Raw genomic sequence first — 22,392 nt, forward strand, 5'->3', positions numbered from 1 at the left:
TTTTTTTTTTTTTTTTTTTTTTTGGAATTCAGGGTTTCACCCAGGCTGGAATACAGTGGCTTTAAAATACACGAACATTTAAAATTGACTACAACTAATTTAAATTCAATTAGCAAAAGACTCATACTATCTGAAAATAAAAGTTTTTTCTTTTTTTTTTTTTTTGAGATGGAGCATCGCTCTTATTGCCCAGGCTGGAGTGCAATGGCACGATCTTGGCTCAATGCAACCTCTGCCTCCCAGGCTCAAGCAATTCTCCTGTCTCAGCCTCCCAAGTAGCTGGGATTATAGGCACCAATCACCATGTCCAGGTAATTTTTTGTATTTTTAGTAGAGACAGGGTTTCATCATGTTGACCATGGCTGGTCTCAAACTTCTGACCTCAGATGATCCATCCACCTCAGCCTCCCAAAATGCAGGGATTACAGGCATGAGCCACCATGCCCAGCCTATAACAGTTTTTAATTGCCTAATGATCACACTAACACGATTATAGACTCACATGAGATCTATTTACTCCTTATTTTATTTTAATATATTTGATATATTAGAAAACAGAGCCATAATTAATAATAAATTATCTAAGACTGAGAGGTTAGATTCCTTATAACATGTATTTTCAGGTAATAGTATTATACCTTTGGTAACACTTGTGAAAAGAAAGTCTGTTCCAATGTCAGGTGGTTCATATGAGGTAAAAACATTTCTACAATAATTTTCAAAATTTCTGTAAAGCAAATAACATATTTTATAAAAATATTGTCATGTCAGTCAACAAAGGCCACTGCCCTTTATTAAATGCAAGAATACTACCAATCTAAAGCTTGATACCCTTTCAAAACACCACATTCTATGTAGAGAAACTATTAAGTAATAGCCAAAAAGAGAGACAGCAACAGAGAAAGGAAACAACCTACATATCCAACAACTGTGGACCAGTTAAATAGGTGTCTGTACATCCATTGAATAGGATCTGCCATCATTAAAATGACATTTTAAAACAAGAAAAATGTTCCAAATGTAGTTAAACAAAAAGTTTCCAAAATATAACACCAATTTTAATATAAACATGTACAAAGAATGATGGATAGGCTGGCAGGAATATACGGAAATGAGATGAGACTATTCTTATCAAAATCTTAACCATTTCAGATTAGATGTTTTGTAATCTTTTCTGTTTTTCTGTTTCATATTTTCCACAATGAACATGAATCACTTCTATACTCAAGATAAAAAAATAATTTACTCAAAAAAAATTATGCACGCATGGTGGCTCATGCCTGTAATCCCAACACTTTGGGTGGCTGAGGCAGGAGGACTGCCTGCGCCCAGGAGTTAAAGACCAACCTGGGAAACATGACAAGACCTCATGTCTACCAAAAAATAAATATATAAATAGAAAATTAGCCAGGCATGGTAGCACGTACCTATGGTCTCAGCTACTTGGAAGGCTGAGGTGAGAGGACTGCTTGAGCCTGGGAGATGGAGGCTGCAGTGAGCTGTGTTCGCACCACTACACTCGTTTTGGTGACAAAGCAAGACCCTGTCCCCTAAAACAAACAAACAAAAAAGTAGGCCAAGCATTATGGCTCAGATCTGTAATCCCAGCACTTTAGAAGATGGAGGCAGGAGAATAGCTTGAACCCAGGAGTTCAGGCTGCAGTGAGCTATGATCACACCACTGCTCTCCAGCCTGGGAAACAGAGCGAGATCGTGTCTCGAAAACAAAACAAAACAAACTTTGGGGCCAGGCCTGGTGGCTCACGTCTGTAATCCCAGAAGTTACGGAGGACAAGGCAGGAAGATCACTTGAGCTCAGGAATTTTGAGACCAGCCTGGCCAACATGGTGAAATCCCATCTCTACTAAAAATACAAAAATTAGCCAGATGTGGTGAAGCATGCCTGTAATCCCAACAGCTTGGGAGACTGAAGCAGGAGAATCACCTGAACCTGGAAGGTGGAGGTTGCAGTGAGCAAAGATCATGCCACTGCACTCCAACCTGGGTGACAGAATGAGACTTCATCAAAAACAAAGGAAAAAAAAAATTAGGTCCCATTACACAATGTAGATTCAAATTATAAATGAATATTCCACAACCAAGTGAACTCTAAATAGAAAAGCTAACTCAAAATATGAGTAAACTGAGCAGTCTAAACTCTCTTCTGACTAAAAGAATAAATCTTGTCAAGTAAGACTGAAGAAGACATGAAAATGAGAAAGTCAACTTCCTCCAAATGATAAATTTGTTATCACCTAGACAATCAGCTTTTGGCAATTTAGTAAGTATTTTCTAAATGACACCAAACATGTTAGAGACCGATAGTTATTCAGTAGACTGCAAATCATGTTTTATATAGGTCTAATCATAACAACGTTTAATATTTATAATTTGTTTATACATACATCATCAACAAAACACTTTTGGTATTTATCCAAAACGTAATTTAAAACTTTTAAGTGCTGGAATTTGAAGGAATTTGTTCATTTCAAGTAACTGAAGGTTATAAAGGCTGTAACAGAAAACAGTTACATTTCAAGGGAATACAAAACTGTAAGGACACATCCATTGAGGTATGTGGGGACTCGGACCTTAACATCAAATAATACAGTTAAAACAATTTAACTTACGAATATGCTCAATCCAACTGTCAGAATGTTGAGACAATGAGTAGGATAATTAAGGAAGATATATTATCATAATAATAGGGTATTCATTATCAGAATAAACTTAAAAAAAAAAAACCCTTTTGAAATTTAAGCAATGACCCATAAGAGATTGGAACTGGACTCAAATTACTGGCTTAATTTTGCTTTTAAAAACGTAAGATTAGGTAAACACTATTGTGAAAATACATTAAAGAAATATTTTGAAAACTGCCCAAGGACAAACTTGCCTTTTCAAACTATGCATAGTCATGAAATATTTTTGACAGATGAGAAACAGTGCTATAATAATCCACAGGTTTATGATTTATTTATTTATTTTTTGAGAGAGGGTCTCGCTCGGGGCCAGGCGGGGTGGCTCACGCCTATAATCCCAGCAATTTGGGAGACCAAGGCAGGTGGAACAAGAGGTCAGGAGTACGAGACCAGCCTGACCAACATGGGTGAAACTCTGTCTCTACTAAAAATACAAAAAAATTAGGTGGGCATGGTGGCGTGCGCCTGTAATCTCAGCTGCTCAGGAGACTGAGGCAGGAGAACAACTTGAACCTGGGAGGCGGAGGTTGCAGGGAGCCGAGATCGCGCCATTGCACTCCAGCATAGGCGACAGAGGAAGATTCCGTGTCGAGAAAAAAAAAAAGAGAGAGAGAGAGAGAGGGTCTTGCTGTCACCCAGGATGGAGTGCGGTGACATGATCATACCTCACTGCAGCCTCAAGCTCCTGGGCTAAAGTGATCCTCCCATACCAGCCTCTCAAGGAGCTGGGATTACAGATGCACACCACCATGCCCAGTTTGTACTTCCAATTTCTATTACAAGAAATTTCTCTTTCCTCAACATTTCTATAGTACTTAATTTATACCTGCCTTGCGTCATTCATCACCTTTTATCTTATTTTCTTTTCATTTTTCTTTTTTTGAGACGGAGTCTTGCTCTGTCACCCAGGCTGGAGTGCAGTGGCCAGATCTCAGCTCACTGCAAGCTCCGCCTCCCGGGTTCACGCCATTCTCCTGCCTCAGCCTCCCGAGTAGCTGGGACTACAGGCGCCCCCCACCTCGCCCGGCTAGTTTTTTGTATTTTAGTAGAGACGGGGTTTCACCGTGTTAGCCAGGATGGTCTCGATCTCCTGACCTCGTGATCCGCCCGTCTCGGCCTCCCAAAGTGCTGGGATTACAGGCTTGAGCCACCGCGCCCGGCCGTATCTTATTTTCATATTACTTACATATCTATCTTACCAACCTTATTAGACTGATATTCTTCTGCACATAGCAGCTTACAAATACTTGACAACAAATTCTCCATATATACCATCAAAAATAATTGTTAGAAATGTTTTACTGTAACAACACTATAAGAATCATCAAAGAATGTCAATAAGAAAAATGAATAACCTGCCCGGGCGCGGTGGCTCACACCTGTAGTCCCAGCACTTTGGGAGGCCAAGGCAGGCAGATCACAAGGTCAGGAGTTCGAGACCAGCCTGGCCAACATGGTGAAACCCTGTCTCTACTAAAGATACAACAAATGAGCCAGGCATGGTGGTGTGTGCCTGTAATCCCAGCTATTCGGGAGGCTGAAGCAGGAGAATCACTTGAACCTGGTTGCTGTGAGCTGAGATGGCGCCATCGCACTCCAGCCTGGGTGGCAAGGCGAGACTCCGTCTCAAAAACAAAACAAAAAAGAAACCTATAATCCCATGACACTAATACAAGAATTCATTCCTCTTCTGAAATCTTATTTTCCACATGTATTTTTACAGCAGCAATCAAAATTAGGTCATCATTAACTCAAATTTGAGTTCAGTAGGATAGAATTGGCCTCATGAAAAAATTTCAGTAAAGCTCAAATAATTGCTAGCTGTTCCAAAATTAGTCAGTTATGATTACACAGACATGTAGGTAAGGCCTGGAAAATAATACGTAAAATGCAAAACATGAAAATGATTTTGGGGGGTAGTGGCATTGTAGATTTGTTGCAAATTTTTCATTTGTTAAAATAGTGAAGCTAAAATACTACCCTAAGCTGAAAATAAGTATTGTCTAATTAGACTCCCAAGAATTTTAAAACATTAAATTTTTAGCCCTTTAATGAATGCTTACTATGTGTCAGGCACTGTTCTAGGTGCTGAGGACAACGCTGTGAAGAAAATCAACTTGCTGCTTTTATGAACTTTGCAATGTAATGTGTAAAAGTGGAAAATATACAAAGCAAACAAGAGCATTTCTTTTAACGATAATGTGCTTTTTAGAAAACTGAACAGGTCAATGTGATACAAGTGTAAGACTGGGTTTGGGGGAACTACCTAAGATTGAAGGCTCTGAAAAAGCCCCTCAAAGGAGGTGACATTTGGGCCAAGACACAAACATGAAATATGCAAAAGGCTGGGAGAACCAGGCTGAGCACAAAGATCCTGAGGTAGGTGAGCCTAATATATTCATGAATAGAGTGTAGTTAACTAGGTATGAGAGAAGGGCAAGGCTTAGATCACCTGGAGCCTTGAAGGTAAAGTGGTTTAAAAAGGGAAATTACGTGATCTGTGTTTTTCCCCTCGGAGCTTTTTTGTAATAATGAATTATGAGTAGAAATAAGGAAACTATTAATACTCCAAGTGAGAGGTGATAGGGGTTTGGAATCAGAGTGGTAGCAATGAGGATGGAAATAAATGGATCAAGACAGTTTGGAATCAGAAACAATAGAACTTATTGATCGGGTGTGTGAGAGAGACAGGATTCAAGGTTTCAGTTTGTGAAACCATTTACTCAGATGAGGAAAACCAGAGGAAGAAGTTTCGGCGTTTTTGAATATGTCATTTGAAGTGCAAAGCTAGGTGGGAATGTTGACTTTCAACTTAATGAAGCCTCTCTACAAGCTTGTGGGGAAGGAGAGGAAACATGTTCCGTGTCTCTACTCTCCCAAAGGCTAACATCATGTCTCACACACATTATGCATGCAGTTTAAGTGTTTTGAATGTTTTAGGGTGGTTATTTGTTTTCAAGTTGAAACTCCTTGAAGACGGCAATTCTGTATCTACACAAAAACTAAAAAAGGGGGCCTTGGCACTTTGAGATTTTGCTAATGTCTAGGTGAATGACTTCTATGTGATTATATGGGGCTTTAGCTGCACAATATTTGTGCAGTGTTGAGACTCTCTCAAGTGAAGGTTACTTTCAGTGTAATTGTATAAAGGTGGGCTCAAAAGTTGTGAAAAAGATACATATACATATGGGTTACCATGAAAAGGCTAGGATTCCAGGCACATTTACAACTACAAAGGCATGAGACCAATCAAGAATGTGTTGCACCTGGATGACAAAGGCGCTAAGCGCCTCATATCCAACAGTCAAAAGCCAACAAGGGGAAGCAACTTTCAGAAAAAGACTCCAGCCCGGGCGAGAGGAGTGAGAACTTGCCTCAAAAAAAAAAAAAAAGAAGAAGAAGAAGAAGAAGAAAAACAGGTCTGAGAGAGGAAGGAGGAACATTATTTTATTTACTGAACATCTTTTAAAGATTTCACACCACAGAACTGTGTCCTTTAATTCTTACAACGCTAAGAAAGGCATTATTCATATTCACTACCCTTTTTACGGGAGACAAAAGCTCAGAGTATCTCGCTTTATCTTAACCTATTAAGAGCCAGAGCTATCCTCATACCCCAGGTCTGAGACCTTGCTTCCCCCATTACCCACTAGCAAAAGTATTTACACTTAATTGCAAGCAACGAGTACAGAAAAACTCAAAGAAGGAATGGAAGAAAACGCCACATTCACTGCTAAACCCTTAGGTCAGAACACGTCCGCGAGACTTTCCAGGGCCAAAGCCTTAGATATACCATGGTTATATGGTTGTCGCTTCCCCTCCAGTCCCTCGCTTTTCATCCCACTCACTAAGAAAAGAGGGGGTTCAGGCCGCGGTAATATAACCCAGCCTGACGGTGAGTCTGACGGCACAGAAGAAAGGTTCGCGCCCCGCCCACACCCCTCTCTAGGTGGAAGTGACAACCAAGGAAGGATATGAGGAGTCTGGGCAGGACGGATGGCAGTTCCCGGCGGCATAGTTCCTCTGGCCAGCTACTTAATTCTTCCAGGGGAACCGCGGTAGCCGGGACTGCGCGTTCCTGAGACATACTTTCGTCAAACAGCACACCTTCAAACCAATCCCGCCACAGCCCAGACCGGAATCTCACAGTCCCGCCACAGCCCAGACCGGAAACTCACAGTCCCGCCAACCCTTGCGCTCTCTCCGCCGGCTCCAGAACCATAGAGAGGAGGACGGCTGGTTTATTGGTGAACCCGGGTCCCTCAAGGCCGGAAAGAAAGTCGGGCTTCTCTAGCCTCCGGAGGACTCGACTCGCTGGTGCGCGATTTCGGTCCGGAGGAGGCGTCGTGAGGTGAGCTTTTTCAGACGAGCCATCCCGGGACACGTCGGGAAGCTAGCATTCTCAGGTCTGGATCATTGTAAACATTACATTCAAATGGGGAGGTGAGGGCCAGAAGTCCCCAGATTTGCTACCCATGGGGTTTTGAGATTGCACTTCTAGGGTCGGATTTGTCCTGGGACCTGCAGCCGGAAGTGACTCTAAGCCTTGCAGCGTGGTGGGAGAGAAAAGAGGCGCGTTCCTAGCCGCTGGACTGGGTGACCCTCCTCTCCCCCGAATTGTAAATCTTGTGTAAAGGGAATAAAGATCCCACTTGCCAGAACTGTAAAAACAGAGGCAGATGGTATCGTGTCTAGCGCAGTGGATAGAAGATTCTCAATAAAGTTGCTTCAGATTTCTACAGGTCTCTCCAAACTACTGCATTGCCCTAGTTTGCGTTTGGTCTGCCATCAAATTAGTCTTTACTAATTATTTCCAAATTACCCCCACTTCCATACACTTAGGGCTGCTGTTCTCGACTAAATGTTTGGAGTGAAGTCTTGGATGAATTTACACACACCAGACCATACCTATGCATGTTTTTAAAGGGACGCCCACTTATCAAAATAAAATATTGTACGTCTTTTGTAAAAGACAGAAGTGAAGTTATTCTGCAAGCTTAGGGGGTGAATATGGTTGGACACAGTCAAGACAGCTGAAAGACGGCAAGTAGCTAGGCCGTCCTGTCTGAATATCTTGGACTTTATGTTTGTCCAGGTGGTGGTGGTGGTTGCTGCTGCTGTTCTTCAGTTTGTTTTTATAGCTGATTTTCTTCTCCCACTTTTGAACCCTTAAGGTGTATATGAGCGTCCAAATCTCTTTATCTCTCTCTCTTCCCCACAACTTTTTTAGAAAAGGCAACTGTATGGTGGGACGGGGAGGGGTTGGGAGTGGCTGTTTAATATTACACTTTAGTGAAATGTGCCATTTTGCTTTAATCATCATTTTCTTTCTGTTTTTTTTTTTTTCTTTCCAGAGTTACATAGAAAGAGGACCAAAGACGTCTAAAAAGTAATTTGGAAATACCTCTAAATGTTTGTTACCATGTATAAGCTGCTAAAGAGAAATTTGGCCCAACAAAATTAATTGAATAATTGAGGCAGGTTTGTGTGTGTCATCAAATTCTATCCAGAAGTTGAAGAATCTGAATTTAACAATCGTGTGCATTTAATAAGAGGATGACCTTTCAGTTTAATTTCACTATAGAAGACCATCTGGAAAATGAATTAACACCCACTGGAGATGGAGCTTTGACCCTGGATTCCTCAAAAGAGCTGTCAGTCTCAGAAAGTCAAAAAGGAGAAGACAGGGACAGAAGATGTTCTGCAGAACAATTTGACTTGCCTCAGGGTCAATTGTGGGAACATAAGTCAATGGAAAATGCAGCTCCCTCTCAAGACACAGACAGTCCACTCAGTGCAGCCTACAATTCAAGTAACTTGGAGCCATATGGAAAACAGCCCTCCTTGAGAGCTGCTAAAGAGCATGCTATGCCTAAAGATTTAAAGATGTTAGAAAATAAAGTCATAGAAACATTACCAGGTTTCCAGCATGTTAACTTCTCAGTGGTGAAAACCATCTTGTTGAAAGAGAACTTCCCTGGAGAAAACATAGTTTCACAAAGCTTTTCTTCTCACTCTGATCTGATTACAGGTGTTTATGAAGGAGGCTTAAAAATCTGGGAATGTACCTTTGACCTCCTGGCTTATTTCACAAAGGCCAAAGTGAAATTTGCCCGGAAAAAAGTCTTGGATCTTGGTTGTGGATCAGGTTTACTGGGTATAACTGCATTCAAGGGAGGGGCCAAAGAAATTCACTTTCAAGATTATAACAGTATGGTGATTGATGAAATAACTTTAGCTAATGTAGTAGCTAACTCCACTTTGGAAGATGAAGAAAATGATGTAAATGAGCCAGATCTGAAAAGATGCAGGAAACCAAAAGTAACACAAGAACTATATAAATGCCGATTTTTTTCTGGTGAGTGGTCTGAGTTTTGTAAGCTTGTACTAAGCAGTGAAAAACATTTTGTAAAATATGATCTCATTCTCACCTCAGAAACCATTTACAACCCAGATTATTATAGTAATTTGCACCAGACTTTCCTTAGACTGTTAAGTAAAAATGGACGTGTACTTTTGGCTAGCAAAGCACATTATTTTGGTGTAGGTGGAGGTGTTCACCTCTTTCAGAAGTTTATAGAAGAAAGGGATGTTTTTAAGACCAGAATACTCAAAATAATTGATGAAGGATTGAAGCGGTTCATAATTGAAATAACTTTTAAGTCTCCCGGTTAATGTTCACTGAGTAACCACAATGAAATAAACAGAAGGACCAAAAATTTGAGTGTTTGATTTCTGTCTTGCTATTAATTTTCTGAATTTTGATGTTTGTTTAGTTTATCCAAATCATAAGTGAGCTATGTTAGCAATCTTGTACTCACTAGGTGAAACTGAGAAATTATCCTTGTGCATTTGATGAGATCTCCTGGGAAATCATTTTGTAGCAAATTCTGGTATTCTCCATCTTCATTCTATTTGACCTTTTTACCATCTTTGACATTACATGAAATTGTACCCAGGAAATCCTGCCATTTCTTCTCTCAAGTCTGTGAATTTCTTCCCGCTCTTCGTTAGTTCCTGGTTCACGTGAAGTGTCTGATCAGATCACTATGCCATTAATATACATCACTAAATATTAGGTTTGAAGGCCTTAGGTAAATAGGAAGAGGTTTTTGTTTCATTTTGTTTTTATATTCATTTACCTTGTATAGTAAGGATCAGAATGGTGAGAATTTAACTAAATTCACATGGAGCTGAGGAAATAAAGGGAATCTGTGATAGAGTATAAAAGTGATACAGAGAACTTGTACTACTTGAGGTTTACTCCGTATAGCCAAGTAAGAGATCCTGCAGTCTTGGTAGGAGTAAAAAGAAAAAGAAAGGAGAATTCCAGATTTGGGGGAGTATAGACTTCTCACCAGTTGTTAAATAGTAGGAAAGAAAGGAGAAAGTGTTTTGTTGATTCAAATGCAAAAATTTTCACATTTTACTTCATTGGGAATTGGGATCTGCCTTGCTCTCTATAACAACAGTAAAATTGACAGCATTTTTTTCTTTCTTGGAAGTAGCTAAAATAATCAGACGTCATGGATTCAATTAAATGTGATATTTACTGGACATTTACGGTTAACTAGGTACTTTGTATAGCATCTTGCATAATACTTAAAACCTTATGAGGTATATGTTATCCCTATTTTAGTAGTGATCATAATAGCTAACAGTATTTAGCATTTAGTGTAAACAGGGCAGAAGACCTTTATATATCTTAACATTAAATATTCATAAGTGCCCTATTAGACTCCAAGAAGTTAATTAATTTGCCCCCAATCACATTTCTCACCTTGAGCCAGAATCTGAAGTCTTAAAAGTCTTTACGCTCTTTCATCATCCAGTGGTCTCAACTCTACCAATGCCTATTTTCATCACAAATATTTCTTAACACCCTCTTACTACTCTAGATGAAAGTCATAGTTAAGGAAACTTACTTACATACATTATTAAAAAGTATATTCCTAGTTTATATATAATTAATTATATGTGATATTCACAATTCTAATATGAAGAAAGTAATTTATAATCAAATAATAATTTATATCTCATCAGATACACACAGGTATAGCTACACAGAAGACACACAGCAGCCAGATGCTTATACCTAGGAACAGGGGTCCCTGATGCCCAGGCCATGGACCAGTACCGGTCTGTGGCCTGTTAGGAACTGGGCTGCACAGCAGGCGGTGAGTGGTAAGCAAGTGAGTATTACTGCCTGAGCTCTGTCTCCTGTCAGATCAGCATCAGCGTTAGATTCTCAGGAGTACACACCCTATTGTGAACTGCACATGTGAGGGATCTAGGTTGCACACTCCTTGTGAGAATCTAATGCCTGATGATCTGAGCTGGAACAGTTTCATCCTGAAACCACTCCCCTGCCCAGCCCTTCATGGAAAAATTATCTTCCACGAAACTGGTCCCTGGTGCCAAAAAGTTTAGGGACCACTAGCCTAGAGTACCATTACTGAAAATGCCACAGCTACAATTCCAGACTTACCTACTTATAAGGTAGAACAAATTGGCCTTGACAGCTGGATTGGGGAATTGAGGTACAAATCACTGGGTAGAGGCTCATAATACAATAATCAGTTTCAATGATTTTGAGACAAATAGGTATCTCTCAATTCTCCGAGAGAATTAGACTTTTAATGAGGTCTCATCCAGGAGGCCCATTCAGGAACAGCAGAGACACAGCCTCTAACTAGGGGCTCAGGACAATTTCAGTTCCCAGGGAGAGGGTTCAACAAGTGCAGAAAGGATCAAAGCAGAAGCCCAGTCATGGGAACTAAATAATTTGGGGCATTAAAGATAAATTTGGGGCCGGGCATGGTGGCTCACGCCTGTAATCCTAGCACTTGGGGAGGCCAAGGTGGGCAGATCACCTGAGGTCAGGAGTTCGAGACCACCCTGACCAACATGGAGAAACCCTGTGTCTACTAAAAATACGAAATTAGGTGGGCTTGGTGGTGCATGCCTGTAACCCCAGCTATTCAGGAGGCTGGGGCAGGAGAATCATGAGAATCACTTAAACCCAGGAGGCGGAGGTTGCAGTGAGCCAAGGTTGTGCCACTGCACTCCAGCCTAGGCAACAGGGAAAGACTTCATCTCAAAAAAAAAAAGAAAAAGGAAAAAAAAAAGATAAATTTGGGGGTATCAAACAGCCCAAAGGGAACACACCTACCCAAGATAGCTGGCAGCAAAAGGGACTTGGGACACAAATTATGGCTACAAATCCAGAAAACAGATACATAGCTTTCTCATGTAACAGTGTAATTTAATCATTTAAGGGTTATGATACTTTGGGTTAAAATTCAATTTCTCCGTCTCTAAAACAAGGTTATAATACTATATCCCTAGCAGAGTTCTTTGAAGATTAAGAGTTAAGCATTTATCTTGGTTCCTATCAAGTTTCCTATATATAAGTGGAAATTATTATTTTTAATAATTCTTACTATTTAGTCATCTATTTTCTGAATCAGATAGGAAGTCCTGCTCACTTTTGTTAAAAATGGTGTTTGTACCTTTACGGTATACAAATCTCCGTTCAGAACATGAAGAAACCACTAAGTTCTAAGCCTTGCTCTGCCCACCATTAATCTCCACTCTCTCTCATCCCATTCCCTTCCCAACTCCTCACTTCCGCATTCCTAAATTGTCTTTTTTTGGAAGCTTTGGTTGCAGATTATTTAGGATGAAGAAGAGTGCATTTTGTAAATTTGCTTCTAAAACCTAGTCACATATGTGCTGTGTTCTGCCCATTTCTCAGATGTGCCTGTCCTCTAAGTTCCAGTTTTCATGTCCCACAGATGACGTTCTGTCCATGTTTCAGAAACTCATGGAACTGTCTCTGTGCTAAGAGTTGTGACTTCACTGTGTCAAATGTGATGCCCAGTGACACATCTGCTGTAGGGTTTGTGGGGTGGATAAGTATCAGCATTTCATCTAGAGAATGAGATTTTTGAGAAGATTAAACCTATCTTCACTTTTGAATGCCCTCCATAGTATTTTCTTCAGATGCTTACTAAATGGTCATTTGAAAAAGAGGAATAGCAAGGAAACTCAGACTCCATGAACTTGATTATTTGCCTCCACTTTAGCCGGGACATTTTGAATTTTTCATACCATGTTTATGATGGCATTGTGATTGTTGATAATAAGGTTTTCTTTGGATGAAAGTACACATTTAAAATTGCCATCATAACTAGTGCAGCCCAGGAGAGAAGTTGCTCTGTGCTTTGTAAGAATCCTTTATTGCAGTCAAGGGATGCAGCTTCTATATAGCCCAGATGGTTGGGGGAAGCCATAGTATATTTATAACTACTAGAAATCCAATTTCTGCCTTTTCAAGGAATTAAAATTCAGATAGCCCTTAAAAGGAGTGTCACCATCTATACGGGAGGTTATCTAACAAAAGTGCTTTTCCTATTTGAAAGAAACTATGTAAAAATTACAATGACAAAGAAAAACTTTGTAACTTAAATATTACCAAGGAAAGTGGGGCATTTTACCCCTCACAGAGCAAGGTGAGTGGTCAATTTGTGATCCTCAAAAAAAAAAAAAAGATATGATGCAGGTATACTGGAGCTATCCTTTTCCATTTACTGATGGGATGGAAAAAGTGGATGTAAAGGCTTGCCTTTGGCAGTAATGTTGACCCTTGAACAACATGGGGATGGGGTGCCCACCCCCATGCAGTTGAAAATCGACATACAATTTTTGACTCCTCGAAAACTTAACCACTAATAGCATACTGTTGACCTGAAGCCTTACAGATAACATAAACTGTCATCTAAGACATATTTTGTATATCATATGTATTATAGATTGTATTCTTACAATAAATTCTTTTGTATGTCATAGGTATTATAGATTGTATTCTCACAATAAATTAAGCTAGAGAGAAGAAAGTGTTAAAAAATTAGGAGGAAGAGAAAATATATTTACTATGTCTTCGTGCTTGTCATCTTCAAGTAGACTTCAAGTATCTTTGAGTAGACTGAGAAGAAGGAAGAGGATTGGCTGCTCTTACTGTCTCAGGGGTGGCAGAGGTGGAAGAAAATCTGTATATAACTGACCATGCAATTCAAATCCGTGTTGTTCAAGGGTCAATTGTATATATGTTAAGCCTTTACAATAGAATTGCATGTACTTAGTCTCATGAAACCCCAAATGCCTTGGCTGTGCTGCTGCTAGACTGTGTGGTTCACAGTACAAAGATAAAGATGCTCCTTCCTCCAAGCAGATTTGGCCCCATGATAGGGGGAATGGTGGGGTAAGTCAAACAAAATCTGTTTTTAGCCCCACTTGCCCTTTCAACTCTTCTTAGTCATCTTGTGGCTTAGTACTACAAACTTCCATAGTCTTCCAACTGATAAGATATAGGAAAATGGACAAAAAGTGATCAACATTAAAAAAAAAAAAAAAAAAAAGATGTAACATACATCACATGTAGGAAGGGGTTGTAAGATACAGGTTTTTCTTCTGGCAATGATTTGGTGCTCACAAGAGCCATTCCACTGAGGACATCCAGCATGATAAAATGGAATAAGGTTTTAGTAATCCCATTGTGCAGTAGATAGTTAAAGAAAAAATGGTTCAATGATAATTCGTTAAAGCATGGAAAGGCAGACTTTATTCATTACCACTGAGATAGGTATAGGGACCATGGCAATGGGATTTTGCAGTGGGGGAGAGAAAATAGGCTTAACTGCAGAGTATGGGCAAGTGGGAATTTATAGCCAAGGAGCAAGGTGGGTCAAGGGGTCAGTGAATGAAACAATACTAAGAGGAAGCATCAAGGGTAAGGAGGATTCTAACCTAACAGAACCTAACAGAATTCTTGCTGAAGATAAGCCAGACATTACCAGGGAGGCAGATAGTGACTTTTAAGGTGGGGATTCTTGCTAAACTGACTTAGCAGAGTTCTTTACTAAAACCGGATTTTACAAAAAAGTCCACAGATAGGCATAAGAGAAAATCCAGAAGCCTAACTAAATTTTGGCCAAGAAAAGAATCTGTCAAGGTGAATGCACAGTTTGAACTACTGGGGCTACAGAAGAAAGTATTCCTGTGGAGCCTCCCACCACTGCACACTGCACACTGCACATTGCACACTGCACCCTGCAGTGAAAGCATCAAAATGAGCGTGAAGTCAGATGGCTGCTAAAATCTGTCCCTATCACCCCATTCAAGAGTCTTAGATGTTCTCTGCCTGTCCTGGCTACACTGCAGCAGTAGCAGCATAGTTCTGAAAGCCTCCAAACATAATCCAGTTAGCCACACAGTATCTGTGTAGCTCTAGTAATTTTCAAAGTCTACTCTCAAACCTCCAGCAGGTTTCCACCAGTAAAGTTCTATTACTGGTCTCAGTAGAGCGGTCACGGATCATTCAATCAGCTCAGTCACCTCTCAGATCTTCCTAAGACTACAGAGGAGAAATCAGTATGCTTCACAATGTGTAGACAACAAACTTGTCCACTGCAAGATCCTGAAAATGTTATTCAAAGAGATAAATAGGAAAAAAAAAAATATTTCTATTCTGTCATGTCTGGTCAAGACTTGTCCAGATTCTTCTTTCTGTGTGTCTAAAATGTCCTCGAGCTCAAAATTCTTCTAGATCTCTGCTATTTTAGGATAAATAACTTCTCGTGAATTTCTGTAAATTGGATGCTGTACTTATTTTAAATTGCATGAAAAAAGTATTCAGTGTGCGGGCATTTTTTTAAAGGGAGAATGTGTGTGGAAAGGTAGACTAATGCCTAGAAATTCAGAACACATCCAGTCAGCTCAGTGGCACAGCAAATTGTCATTAACTAATCTCTATGCAAGCTTTTTTATTATCATTGCTATTCTACCCTCTTTGTGTTTTAAAAATCTTCAGAGGAAGACAATTTTTAATGATTTGCTTTTCTTCCCTAAGCTTTCCACAGATTAAACTCTGCATCCTGTTTGCTTTGCTGTGTTCAAGATTCTCCAGGATTTTTACAATAAGAACCAAAAAGATTCTTACTTCTATGGAGAATACCTCAGAGATGCATTTTCTTGGAAGGCTGGTCAGATGTTTTGAATATTCTGCATTTTATTTACTTTAACACAAAACACATTCAAGCCTGTATTTTAAATATTAAAATAACCACTCGTTTAACTTTGTGACTAGCTTTCATTTTCCCAAAGTAAGAAAAAAATATTATTTATATACCCTCCCTCAAAATACTTCAGAAACTCTTGTGTCTTATCTCCTAACATAGTTCAACATAAAGAGAAATAACTTTAGTTACAGTTGAAATCATTAGAGATTCTTAAGTTTCTGGTAATTTTAATTACGTTCGCTATCATCTATTACTGTCGGATAGATATTTTAAGCGATTCTTAAAAAGAAATGACAAAACCAAATATAAAAACCTGAATGTAAATTATTTTACCCATAATTGGTCTAAAAAAACATCCTGGATCAGCCCAGTATTTGATTACATTGATATGCACAGAAGACAGGGAAATACAGGTTCCCTGGTAAAGGCCCCACTTTTAAGCCTGAAAATCCATAGCCCTAAGTGAGAAGAGGCATTCTTGTTTTTTGCACCTAAAAAGTTCCCTTTTGACCTGCCATGCCCCTTATTGTGTACCATATAAACCCCAAACCCTAGGCTCCAGAGGGAGACAGGCAGATGAATGACAGAGCAGCATGGCAGAGAAGGAGAGAAGAGGAGCATCTGAACATAAAGAGGCTGGGGATGATTGGTGAGGAGATCGACTGCTGGACAGCCAAACTCCAGGAGAATATCATCTTCTCACTCCATCCCCCTTCCAGCTCCCCATCCATGCCACTGAGAGCCACCTCCACCACTCCATAAAACTCCCACATTCATCCTTCAAGGCCAGGTGTGACCTGATTCTTCCTGGATGCCAGACAAGGACCTGGGTACCAAGAAGAAACTGAGCTGGTTAATGCTTAAGCTGCAGACAGCAAAACTGAAAGAGCACACTGTAACACATCCCTACTTGGGCTTCAGGAGTTGCAGACACTCACCTCTAGACAGTACCATGGGGCCAGAACCCAAAGAGCTCTCTCCCAGCTCCTGCACCTTCCTGCCTGTGTGCTCCCCCTCCTATAAGGGGTTTGAGCTCATGGTGGCCCAGCAGAGAGCCACACCCCTGTCACACATCCTGCAAGGGGGGCCAGGTAACTCTGCCATCTCAACACATACACAAAGTTTTTACTTCTCTGGGGCATTTTTGTAGTAGGAAGAATCGAGCCCCTACTTCCTACATGTCGGTCCCTTTGTGTTTATTTTTCTCCAATACTGGCAGATTAAACAGAATTCTGCCTTACACTAAAGCTCAAACACATTTTCATCCCATCAAGAATGCACTGAGTACTTACTATGAGTAGAGAAGATAATTTCCATTTTCAATTATTCCTGTAAAAAAAAAATAACCACTTATAAGAAAGTTTACTCTTGTGTTGTATAGTAACTCAACGCACTTCCCTTTCCACTTCATTTCTCCTGGATCTCCTATAAAAAGCTGTGTGATTAACAGAAAAGACCCTGGGTCTATTTGTGTTCTGTGTGTGCCTCTTCTACTGTGACTTGTACATTTCCTTTGTTAGTCAAGGGACTTTGTCATATTAAATTTATGAAGGTTTGGAGATTAACTAACGGGAAGCAGAACAATAAGTAACTGACAGCTTTGGATTCAAGCCTCTCAGAAAAAGAGAAATGTATTAAAGCAAGCAAACAGACAAACAAAATTGGATGGAAGGAAGAGGAAAGAGATAAAGAATGATAGAGAAACACATATGGAATTGCATGAATTAAAGTTTAGAGCAGCAGAAAAAGTGCTGGGGGAAAAAAATGGTAGAGCCCAAGGAAGAAGACCACGCAATCAGGGAGTCAAGGGGTTGCCCCCAATTCACACAATATTTTGTGAACTTTTAAACAAGTGACTATGGGAGATTGCTGGTGACTCATGATGGTGGAGGCAATCAAGAAACAGGGTTGGCAAGAGTGCAAGGAGAGGCCCTTGATGACAGCCCCAGTGACCTTGCTGCACCCTCCATTTGACCTCAGTTGGAGTTTGGGATTGTGGAACAACACTGCTGAACTTTTTATGTAGAATAATCCACACCCCAGTTTGCTTGAGACAGTGCTGAAGTATGCATCTGATTTAACATTCTAGCATTCTTTAAAGTGTATTGATTATGACCAGGCATGGTGGCTCATGCCTGAGATCCCAGCATTTTGGGGGACCTTGGTGGGAGGATCTCTCTAGCCCAGGAGTTCAAGACCAGCCTGGGCAACAGAAAGTGGACCTGTCTCTACAAAGAATTAAAAAGTTAGCTGGGCATGGTGACACACACCTGTGGTCTCAAATATGTGGGAAGCTGATGTGGGAGGATAGCTTGACCCTGGGAGTTCAAACCTGCAGTGAACCGTGGTCATGCCACTCCATTCCAGCCAGGGTGACAGAGTGAGACCCTGTCTCAAAAAATGATAATAAGTGTGTTGATTATGGTCAGCATGTGTATACCAATTCTGTAACACCATTCTTAATCTTATAACTTTGTTGAGTGAGTCATGATTTTAAAACAATCACTCGATAAATAAATATTAACTTCAAATAATGTGTCAAGCACTGGGTTTGCAAGTAGAATCTAAAGTGAAAATGATACATTCTGTGCTTTTGGGGAGCTTCCAATCTAGGGTGGAAATACACAAGTGAACCTCTTGTGAGAATGCTTTACATACTGTGCAGGTTTCTGATAGGGTTATCCTTCTGAGCTATAGAGTAAGACTGTATCCCTGTAATAGGGTGTATATGGAAGAAAGTTGAAGAAGAGGAGGATGAGTGGATATTTCTCAGTATAAACCATCTCCTGGTGACTTAGTAGATTTTCAAATGGAAGTAAAACTTAGAAAGTTGATCAAAGAACTAGGAAATCTTGCTTGTTTTTTGACTCTGAACTTCAAGAATTGAGACAGTTCCTGACAGTGAGAGAATAGAAGGTCTCTGCTAACTGTAGGCAGGCAATGGGGGACCAAAAGCTAAAGATGAGCAACATAAATCTCATAAGAGAAATATTAGTAGAACACTCTTCCCCTTTTCAAGAAGAGCCTCCCCTCTATTGCCAACCCCAAAGGCCAGCAATTTTGTTTTGTTAGGGAAAATGACTAGTTTCCTTAATAACATATATATGAAAAACAACTAATATGAAGAAGGCTAGAATAATGACAAGTCACCTGGGACAGTGCTAAGACAGAGGAGTCAGTAGGGGAAGACTTCTCAGAAGAGATAACACTTGATCTCAGACTTACATATAAGCAGATTTTAATCAGACTAATAGGGGAGTGGGATTGGAAGGATGGTGAGCTGAGTGCTTAAGAGGCATAAAGACTAGTCTGTGAAAAAGCACTGAACTTTGAGAGCATGTTAATTCATTAATTCATGAATTAATGAATTGCACCCAGGAGTTCAATATGTATTGAGCACCTACTATGTGCCAAGAAAATTCCAAGGTGCTGGGTTCTAGGAGGAGAGTCTGCATTTCGAATAGGTCCCATGTGATCCTGATGCTTGTAGATAATAAATAGCAATGTAAGTACCAAAGCTACAAATCACTGAACTGTATGACCTCAGTCAGAGATGAAGCTGGCTCAGTGACTGAAGAAAGACCTTCCAATTCTTTATTTTTCCTGTGTCAATGAAAAAAGCCAAACTCTATAAAATATTTAAAGAAGTTTACTATGAGCCAAATATGAGTGACCAAGGTCTGAGGCACAGTCTCATGAGTTCCTGAAAACACATGCCCAAGGTGGTTGGGTTACAGCTTGATATTATACATTTTAGGGGAACAGAAGTTACAGGCAGATATCAGTCAACACATATAAGGTGTACATTGGTTTAGTCCAGAAAGGCAGGATAACTCAAAGGAGTGGAGCTTTTAAGTCATAGGTGGATTCAAAGACTCTCTGATTGGCAATTGGTTGAAAGAGTTAAGTTATTATCTAAAGACCTGGAATCAGTAGAAACTAATATCTGGGTTAAGATAAGGGGTTGTGGAGACCAAGGGTCTTATTATGTCAATGAAGCCTCTAGATAGCAGCTTCAGAGAGAATAGATGATAAATGTCTCATGCTGGGCACAGTGGCTCATGCCTGTAATGCCCCAGCACTTTGGGAGGCCAAGGTGGGTGGATCATGAGGTCAGGAGTTCAATACCAGCCTGGCCAACATGGTGAAACCCCATCTCTACTAAAAATACAAAAATGAGCCAGAGGCAGTGGTAGGCGCCTGTAATCCCAGCTACTTGGGAGGCTGAGGCAGGAGAATTGCTTAAACCCAGGTGGCAGAGGTTACAGTGAGCCAAGATCGCACCACTGCACGCGAGCCTGGGTGATAGAGTAAGACTCCGTCTCAGAAAAGAAAAACCTGCATACACTCAGGGTTGAAGGAAAATACTGCTCTTCCTACCTGTTAAGCCCACCTTGGATTTCACTTATCACACATAATGATCAATCTGTGAAGTGTATGTTTCTTGTAAGCAAGTGACTGTGATGCAAGGCTGGTTTAACACACACAAATCAATAAACGTAATCTATCACATAAACAGAACCAATGACAAAAACCACGTGATTTTCTCAACAGAGGCAGAAAAGTTCTTTGATAAAATTCAACAGCCTTTCATGCTAAAAAACTCTCAATTAACTAGGTATTGATGGAACATATCTCAAAATAATAAGAGCTATTTATGACAAATCCACAGCCAATAGCATACTGAATGGGCAAAAACTGGAAGCATTCCCTTTGAAAGTCGGCACAAGACAGGGATGCCCTCTCTCACCACTCCTATCCAACATAGTGTTGGAAGTTCTGGCCAGGGCAATCAGGCAAGAGAAAGAAATAAAGTGTATTCAATTAGGAAAACAGGAAGTCAAATTGTCTCTGTTTGCAGATGACATGATTGTCTATTTAGAAAACCCCATCGTCTCAGCCCAAAATCTCCTTAAACTGATAAGCAACTTCAGTAAAATCTCAGGATACAAAATCAATGTGCAAAAATCACAAGCATTCCTATACACCAATAACAGACAGAGAGCTAAATCATGAGTGAACTCCCATTCACAATTGCTTCAAAGAGAATAAAATACCTAGGAATCCAACTTACAAGATATGAGAAGGAATTCTTCAAGGAGAACTACAAACCACTGCTCAATGAAACAGAAGAGGACAAAAACAAATGGAAGAATATTCCATGCTCATGGATAGGAAGAATCAATATTGTGAAAATGGCCATACTGCCCAAGGTGACTTATAGATTCAATGCTATCCCCATCAAGCTACCATTGACTTTATTCACAGAATTAGAAAAAACTACTTTAAATTTCATATGGAACCAGAAAAGAGCTCGCATATCGAAGACAATCCTAAGCAAAAAGAACAAAGCTGGAGGCATGATGCTACCTGACTTAAAACTATACTACAAGGCTACAAAACAGCATGGTACTGGTACCAAAACAGATATATAGACCAATGGAACAGAACAGAGGCCTCAGAATAACACCACACATCTACAACCATGTGATCTTTGACAAACCTGATAAAAACAAGCAATGGGGAAAGGATTCCCTATTTAGTAAATGGTGCTGGGAAACCTGACTAGCCATATGTAGAAAGCTGAAACTGGATCCCGTCCTTACACCTTATACAAAAATTAACTCAAGATGGATTAAAGACTTAAATGCAAGACCTAAAGCCATAAAACCCCCAGAAGAAAACCTAGGCATAGGCATGGGCATAGGCAGGGCAAAGACTTCATGACTAAAACACTAAAAGCAATGGCAACAAAAGCCAAAATTGACAAATGGGATCTAATTAAACTAAAGAGCTTCCACACAGCAAAAGAAACTATCATCAGAGTGAACAGGAAACCTACAAAATGGAAAGAAACTTTTGCAATCTATCTATCTGACAAAGGGCTAATATCTAGAATCTACAAAGAACTTAAACAAATTTACAAGAAAAAAACAACCCCATCAGAAAGTGGGCAAAGGATATGAACAGACACTTCTCAAAAGAAGACATTTATGCAGCCAATGGACATATGAAAAAATGCTCATCATCACTGGTCATTAGAGAAATGCAAATCAAAACCACAATGAGACACGATCTCATGCCAGTTAGATTGGCGATCATTAAAATGTCAAGAAACAACAGATGCTGGAGAGGATGTGGAGAAATAGGAACACTTTTACACTGTTGGTGGGAGTGTAAATTAGTTCAACCATTGTGGAAGACAGTGTGGCAATTCCTCAAGGATCTAGAACTAGAAAAGCCATTTGACCCAGCAATCCCATTACTCAGTAGATGCTCAAAGGATTTTAAGTCATGCTAGTATAAAGACACATGCACACATATGTTTACTGTGGCACTATTCACAATAGCGAAGACTTGGAACCAACCCAAATGTTCATCAATAATAGACTGGATTTAAAAAATGTGGCACATATACACCATGGAATACTATGCAGCCATAAAAAAGGATGAGTTAATGTCCTTAGCAGGGACATGGATGAAGCTGGAAACCATCATTCTCAGCAAAATATCACAAGGACAGAAAACCAAACACTGCATGTTCTCACTTATAGGGGGAATTGAACAATGAGAACACAGGGACACAGAGCAGGGAACATCACATATCAGGG

At 40.0% G+C, this 22,392-nt stretch overlaps 2 protein-coding genes across 9 annotated transcripts in view; one reads left to right on the top strand and one right to left on the bottom strand.

Annotated features, from left to right (window-relative positions):
• Positions 1-6,852, bottom strand: part of FIRRM (FIGNL1 interacting regulator of recombination and mitosis) — a 59,878-nt gene extending 53,026 nt beyond the window's left edge. For 4 of the 6 annotated variants that reach the window (XR_001884772.1, XM_017868422.1, XM_017868425.1 and 1 more), the window contains exons 1-3: positions 6,679-6,846; positions 2,631-2,670; positions 639-727 (exon numbers count right to left, since the gene is read on the bottom strand). Coding sequence is in view for 4 of the 6 variants with exons in the window: in XM_017868422.1 (XP_017723911.1) it covers positions 639-727; positions 2,631-2,670; positions 6,679-6,789 (240 nt within the window). In the remaining 2 variants the exon portion in view is untranslated. Of the gene's footprint in view, positions 1-638; positions 728-2,630; positions 2,671-6,495; positions 6,654-6,678 lie in introns of those variants that run through there. The other 2 variants (XM_017868424.1, XM_017868423.1) reach the window with 2 other exon arrangements.
• Positions 6,853-6,946: 94 nt separating this feature from the next.
• Positions 6,947-9,421, top strand: METTL18 (methyltransferase 18, RPL3 N3(tau)-histidine). 3 transcript variants are annotated; one of them, XM_017868439.1, is made up of 3 exons: positions 7,015-7,108; positions 8,057-8,183; positions 8,287-9,421. In XM_017868439.1, exon 3 carries the CDS (start codon positions 8,454-8,456, stop codon positions 9,375-9,377), a length of 924 nt encoding a protein of 307 aa, XP_017723928.1. In that variant the 5' UTR covers positions 7,015-7,108; positions 8,057-8,183; positions 8,287-8,453; the 3' UTR covers positions 9,378-9,421. The 3 variants fall into 3 exon arrangements, with proteins under 3 accessions (XP_017723926.1, XP_017723927.1, XP_017723928.1); XM_017868437.1 differs by having other exon boundaries at positions 6,947-7,108; positions 8,057-9,421; XM_017868438.1 differs by having other exon boundaries at positions 6,947-7,053; positions 8,057-9,421.
• The last annotated feature ends 12,971 nt before the right edge of the window (positions 9,422-22,392 follow it).

The sequence above is a fragment of the Rhinopithecus bieti genome, unplaced genomic scaffold (genome assembly GCF_001698545.2).
Source record: "Rhinopithecus bieti isolate Rb0 unplaced genomic scaffold, ASM169854v2 scaffold_4101, whole genome shotgun sequence".
NCBI classification, from domain to species: domain Eukaryota; kingdom Metazoa; phylum Chordata; class Mammalia; order Primates; family Cercopithecidae; genus Rhinopithecus; species Rhinopithecus bieti.